Below are 7,397 nucleotides of genomic sequence, written 5' to 3' on the forward strand. Positions count from 1 at the left end.
CTGGTGAAAAGTCTTTGGATCTGTAAACAGGTGACATTTATAGCCGTCACTGGTAGAAGAAATACAAACTGAAATAATTTTTCAAACTCCAATTTGACAATCAAGATTGTGTTTTACTGCCAAGCACCTCTGGATTTTTCTCAGGGCTTTCTTTGAAACAATTAACCTCATTAATATAGCTACACTAAAATATTAAATAAGCATGAAAGCAAATGGTATTTTAGGAGAAGCTGTCAGCAAACAAACATTAAGATGCCTAGAATCCTAGTAAGATAAATTTTGAGTTGACCTTAATTGTCTCCTAAACATTTGTAATTATATAGGAAGTTTATTTCCTTTTATGAGCTATTTGCCTTCGTACTTTTTGATGTTCACTTTAACTTTCTGCCTTAAATTCTTAAATTTAGGGGAGCCTGGGTGGCTCAGTCGTTAAGGATCTGCCTTCAGCTCAGGTCATGGTCCTGGGGTCCTGGGATTGAGTCCTGCATTGGGCTCCCTGCTCACCGGGAAGCCTGCTTCTCCCTCTCCCACTCCCCCTGCTTGTGTTCCCTCTCTCGCTGTGTCTCTGTCAAATAAAGAAATAAAATCTTAAAAAGAATTCTTAAATTTAATCATACATGAAATCTGACATTTTAAAGTAGGGGTAATGAGAGTTTATGGTCATAGCCAAATGAATTTAATAAGACAAATTTCTTCCTTGTTCTTAAATTTTTTATAGAATATTTTGACAAATACATCAAATGTCCCCACCCTACATTTTCTTGAGTTTCTCAGTCTTACTTTGTAGATAATCATCACTATGTGTGAGTTGTCATGACAGATGAAATCTATTACCAGCCCCCATTATCAGCTTTTCTTCTTTTCCTTTTTTGTTATGTATCAGCTGTTCTAATCACAAGAAAATATATAGATCATAATTAGAGATTTACCTTCTAAATTATCTGGGATCTGAATTCAGTATCAAAACACATTCGTAGTTAGCTGGACTTGACTCTCCTAGCTTTGGGATCTCCTGGGCTGGTATGTCCCCAATCCTAGTCCAAAATGCTCCTCTTAATAAAGAACTTCCTTGACTTTTCTCCATCATAGTCTATTTTTTAAAAAATTTTTATTTATTTATTTTTAATTTCACAGTCTATTTTTGAAGTCACTTATCCTTTTTTTTCAATGATCTCAGTTGTTAAATTTCTTTCCCTAAATTCAGCTTATTACCTTGTGTATCAAGAGTCTCAGTAATTGTATTTTTTCATATGGAAGATATTTTTGTCATTTAATTAATTTTTATTCTCAGACTAAGGTTTGGTAACTTTATCTCCATGAAACAGATTAACTCCTTTCTGTAAACTTTATTCTTGTAGAAACAGTTTCAAAAAACAGGATATGAATGTTTCAAAATTCGAGATTTTTCAGAGCTTGCGGGGTCCTTGGAAAGTGAGCTGAATTTACTTAGGCCCTGAGAGGTGGGGGAGGGCCTAACTGATTTGCCCACAGCCACATGTTCAGGTCATGGCAGAGCTGGAAATAGCACCCCAAATCTTAAAGGGTAAAGAAACTGTTTTCATCACCGTAAAATGTCAAATAGATGAGAAAGAGCTCTTGGCCACAACCTTAGAGACAGAGTTAATGACGTTATTACCCAACATTCATTGAGAGATTTCTATTCATTGAGCACTGTGCTAAATTCATATCTCATTTCATTATCTCATTTCATTATCTCATTTCTCATTTCATTATCACAACAAGATTCATTGTTTATGCACCACACCCAGTGCTCCATGTAATACATGCCTCCTTAATACTCACCATCAGGGTCACCCAACATCCCCCCCTCACAAAGCCCTCAGTTTGTTTCTCAGAGTCCACAGTCTCTCGTGCTTTGTCTACCCCTCTGATTTCCCCCAATTCGCTTTTCCTTTCCTTCTCCTAATGTCCTCCATGTTATGCTTTGTGCTCCACAAGTATGCGGAACCAAAACAACCCTTTGAGATTGGTATTATAATTATTACCCCAGTGTTACAAGGGAGGAAATTGATATTTTGGAGATTTACAAAATGTGTGTATGTTTATACACTTATTACAAAATGGCAGAGCCAGAATTTGAACCCAGCTCTCTTGTGTGTGGTTTACTTCCAGTGAAGGGTTTCAAAGCAGAAGGTTGCCCACCAATGCAACAGGATGTCTTCCTGGACCCAGAGGAAGCTCGGAGGAGAGTAAGTCAGGGCACTGCAAATAACACTCTGGCAATGGGTGGTTGTCCCTGTCTGTGGTATCACCCCAGAGAACAATTAGTGTTCAGAAGTGTTTAGTTCTAATGATTGCTAGGCTTCTACTTTGGACCCAGGAGTGGGTGACAGGGCAGCCATGTGGAGGAAAAGTGTGGCTACCCCTGCCCATTAAAATAATGAATTCCCTAAGGCCATTTTGAAGACTTAGTAATAAAGGAGCAGAGATTCCAGAAGCAGATATTATTCTTTGCATGAGGCCAAACTATAAAAAACTTACTGAACCAGAAGTCAGGCATAGAGCAGTGGGAAATGCAGATGAACCAAATTTTATAAAACATGCTAGTGGGGCAAGGCAACCAATAATTCTTCTGTAGGATGAGATCTCAGGACACTTCTGTCAGAAATCATTCAGTAAGTTCAGCTCCTTCATTCCCACCTCATTCATCCAACAAATGACAATGATAACTTGTAATCTATTTCACATTTCATCTCTAAAAGGGGCAGGGTAAGTCTACCCAGTTCCAGGGAGGATTAAATGAGTTAATATAAATCAAGTCCTTAAAACAGTGCCTGGTACTCAATAAGCCTTGAATAAGTGTTTGTGATCGTGTTACATGTTGCAAATTATATCATTATAATTGGGCACCCATTATGAGCCAAACCCTCTGTGAAGATTTTGTAGATAAGCAGTGAAAAAATTCATTCATTCAGCTAATACTTAGGATGCCTATGTCCCAATCACTGTTCTAGATTAGTGAAAGAATAAATCAATAAATAGATCAATAAACAGATCTCCTTGCCTGCCTTTGAGTAGCTTACATTCTGGTAGGGGAGATCTCCTTAAGATAAGAAACACCAAACTCGTATCATTTCCTCTTTGATAGGTTCATAGATGGATGTCATAGGGAAGAGCACTCTTGGCTCTTCTTGATTTTGGCTGCTCAATCAGTGACTGATTGTGGGGAGATTTAAAATTTTAGAAAACACAAACCTAGAAGGAGCATGTATTTATTTTTATTTTTTTTAAAGATTTTTATTTATTTATTTGATAGACAGAGATCACAATTAGGCAGAGAAGCAGGCAGAGAGAGAGAGGAGGAAGCAAGCTCCCTGCTGAGCAGAGAGCCCGATGTGGGGCTCGATCCCTGGACCCTGGGATCATGACCTGAGCCAAAGGCAGAGGCTTTAACCTACTGATCCAACCAGGCACCCCAGGAGCATGTATTTATTTTAACAACTTAATTGAGATGTCTTTAACATATAGAAATTTTATATATTTAAAGTGTACAACGTGATGTTTTTATATATATGTATACATTGTGAAAAGATCACGGCAATCAAGCTAAATGACTTATCTATCATCTCTGCATAGTTATCCTTTGTGTGTGTGTGTGTCTATGTATGCGTATAGGTATGTGTGTTTTGAGATTTACGATCTATCCTCTTAGAAAACTTCAAATATATAATACAGTAATGTCAGCTATTGTTACCATGCTGTTCATTAGATGTCCAAAACTTATTTATCCTGAATAACTGAAACTTTGCACCTTTAAACCAACATTTCCCCCATTCCTGCTCAACCCTCCAAGCCCCATTCAACACTCTACTTTTATGAGTTTGGCTTTTTAGATTCTACATGTAAGTGAGATCATGCAGAATTTATCCTCCTGTGTCTGGCTTATTTCACTTAGTATACAGTCTTCCAAGTTCATCCATGTCATTGCAAATGACAAGATTTCCTACTTTTTAAATGGCTGAATAATATTCCATTCTCTCCCTCTCATCTATTTATCTATTATTATTGTCATTATCATCACCACCATCATCATCATCACCAACATCTACCTCAAGTTTTCTTTCTTTTTTTATTTAAAGATTTTATTTATTTACTTGATAGCACGAGCAGCAGGGAGGGGGAATGGGAGAGGCAGGCTCTCCACTGAGCTGGGAGCCCAATATGGGGCTCAATCTCAGGACCCTGGGATCATGACCTGAGCTGTAAGCAGACCCCTAACTGACTGAGCCACCCAGGTGCCCTATCTCAACTTTTCTTTACGCATTCATCCATTGATGGACATTTAGATTGTTTCCATATCTTGACTATTGTGAATAATGTCACAATAAACATGGAAGTGAAACTCTCTCTTCAATATTTTGACTTCATTTCTTTTGGATAAATATTCAGAAATAGAATTGCTGAATCAGACAGTAGTTCTATTTTTAATTTTTTGAGGAACCTCCATAGTGTTTGTCATAATGACTCCACTAATTTACATTCCCACCAACAGGGCACAACACTTTTCCCTATATCCTGACCAACATTTATCTTTTGTTTTTTTAATAATAGCCGTCGTAACAGATGTGAGATGATAACTCGTGGTTTTGATTTGCATTTCCCTGATGATCACCTCTTCATGTAGAACAGTTTTTAATATGGTGGGTGATAGAGAAACACAGTCAGATAGTTGCAGTTGGTTGCAAACATGCATGGGTAGTCAAATTCCATAAAATGATAAAATATGAGCACCTTTAATTTTATTGCTGAGTCTTCCCTGGGGTACTTCTGCCTTTTCACACACATCCCATTTATAATTATAGCCCATATTTATATTTATATAAATATCCCATTTGTATTTCCTCATTTTGGTCTTATATCAGTGCCAGCTTGTCTTTCTTAATGTAAAATGCATGTGAGTTTTCCTCATGTCTTAAAAATGATAATCTTGTCTGGCCTGATGACATCAAGGTTGTCCAATGCTTATCCTTAAATATTACACTTAAATATTGAATGAACCCTTTCCAGTTTTTCTTGCTCAGAAAGTACTGGTTTCTGCTAGTTCTCGACCACCATGGCTCATCCATTTTCAGTCAGCTTTGTGTTGTTCCACCATTCCCCCAAACATGGAGATATTATTTGGAGCCCTTCTGTCCCATAATGGTGGTGATTGTGTTCATCCAGATTTTGATCTTTTTAAGCATTTTATGCAGTTATTTGTATATAAACTTATATAATTAGAAAAAATTTCTAGTTCTAAGCATATGTGTGTGTGTTTGTGTGTGTGTGTGTGTATAATATTTGTGTGTATTTTTTCTCTTAGTTTTCTAACCTGAAAGAATGGATTATCTTTATTGTGGGTTAGACTTGCTCCCTCAAAATGGAGTATATCAAATATTATAGCCCATTGTGTTTAGCTCCTTTTCCAGATTCTTATACTAAAGATATATAAAATATAAGAAATTCCTAATCTTATTGTCAATCTGGGTTTATGTCAGAAAGTCTAAAAAGCCATAGGAAACCTAAATCTAAAGGTAACTTGAGTCTCATCTGATTCAACCCTCCCATTTTTCAGTTGAGAAAATGAGAATCTGGTGAGGTGCAGTCACTTTTCCACAGTCCCAGAGAGTCAGGAATGGAGCTGAGGACAAAACCCAGATTACTGACTTCCAGTCATTCTCTACTCCATTAGACAGACCCTCTTCTAATCAGCAAGGTGTATAGCATACAGATTTTGAATAGGGCAAAGAGATTAACATGGGAAGACTTCCTCCAAGAAGAAGGCGTAGCAGGCGAATGTGATGTTAACTTGGTGTTAATTGTTTAAATGATCTTCCAGGAAATATCCACTCATATACTAACAAATACAATCTAACTGATCACAGGATTGTTTCTTTTCTTTATGCAGGAAGTAGGTCTATGATTGTAGGAAGGAACAACACGATTGTGACAAAATTCATCCTCTTGGGATTTTCAGACCATCCTCAAATGAAGCTTTTCCTTTTTCTGTTATTTTTGGGGATTTATCTCCTGACCCTAGCCTGGAACCTGAGCCTCATTGCCCTCATCAGGACAGACTCCCACCTGCACACGCCCATGTACTTCTTCCTCAGTAACCTATCCTTTCTAGATATCTGCTATGTGTCCTCCACAACTCCCAGAATGCTCTCTGACATTATCACAGAGAAGAAAACCATTTCCTTTGTTGGCTGTGCCACCCAGTACTTTGTGTTTTGTGGGATGGGGCTGACCGAATGCTTTCTTTTGGCAGCCATGGCATATGACCGCTATGCTGCAATCTGCAACCCGTTGCTCTACACAGCTCTAATTTCCCATACACTTTGTTTAAAGATGGTGGCTGGGGCCTACGTGGGTGGATTCCTCAGTTCTTTGATTGAAACATACTCTGTTTACCAGCATGATTTCTGTGGGCCCAACACGATTGACCACTTCTTCTGTGACCTTCCTCCAGTTCTGGTTCTGTCATGCTCTGATACTTTTACCAGCCAGGTGGTGACCTTCGTTGTGGGTGTTGTTGTTGGAATGGTGTCTGTCCTTGTGATCCTCATCTCTTATGGTTACATTGTTGCAGCTGTCCTGAAGATCAACTCAGCTAAAGGTAGGACCAAAGCCTTCAGCACCTGTGCCTCTCACCTGACTGCTGTGACCCTTTTCTATGGTTCTGGTCTCTTCATGTACATGCGACCCAGTTCTAGCTACTCCCTAAACCGGGACAAGTTGGTGTCCATATTCTATGCTCTGGTAATCCCTATGGTGAATCCTATCATCTATAGTTTTAGGAACAAGGAGATTAAAAATGCCATAAGAAAGTTGTGCAGAAGGAACATGTGCTTTCTCATGCGCCTTTGTTTTTCTGACTGTAAGCTAATGTTTATAAAGAGGCTGTGAGCGGGGTCAATTGTGCAGATTTTCATGTAGTTTTGGACTAGTTGATTTACACAATGGTTTGTGTTGACTAGACTTTCCCCCACTTTCCAATATTCCCTAACTAGTTTACCATTGGTTATCAGAAAACAGTTTGGCCATTATTGTTTCCTCGAATGAATAGCATTGGATATACTGAGATTATAAATACTCAATTTAGCAGAAAGCTTCATCTGACAAAGAGTGAACAACCAAGAATATCAAAACAGAGTTTGTGTCTGTAGGAGGAAAAGTGTTGAAAAAAAATTAGTCTAGCATTCAGGATGGTGATATTTAATGTAGGATAGGGATATATGGCATAATAACTTGAGGAGGGAGACACTTTTTCTAAAAACAGTTGTCTTTCCCTCTAATGAAATTTAACATGCTTCCTTTACGGCGTGTGTGCACCACAAGGCAGACACGGTCTCTAGTTTGAGAACCCAGCTATTGTGAGCCATGGGGAGTGAAGA

The 7,397-nt window shown here is 38.2% G+C and overlaps 1 protein-coding gene across 1 annotated transcript; it reads left to right on the forward strand.

Annotated features, from left to right (window-relative positions):
* Window positions 1–5,919: 5,919 nt before the first annotated feature.
* LOC123948561 (olfactory receptor 5A2) lies at window positions 5,920–6,909 on the forward strand. The gene has a single exon (XM_046015774.1). It carries the CDS (start codon window positions 5,920–5,922, stop codon window positions 6,907–6,909), a length of 990 nt encoding a protein of 329 aa, XP_045871730.1.
* Window positions 6,910–7,397: the final 488 nt, after the last annotated feature.

This window comes from Meles meles, chromosome 8 (genome assembly GCF_922984935.1).
Source record: "Meles meles chromosome 8, mMelMel3.1 paternal haplotype, whole genome shotgun sequence".
Lineage (NCBI taxonomy): Eukaryota > Metazoa > Chordata > Mammalia > Carnivora > Mustelidae > Meles > Meles meles.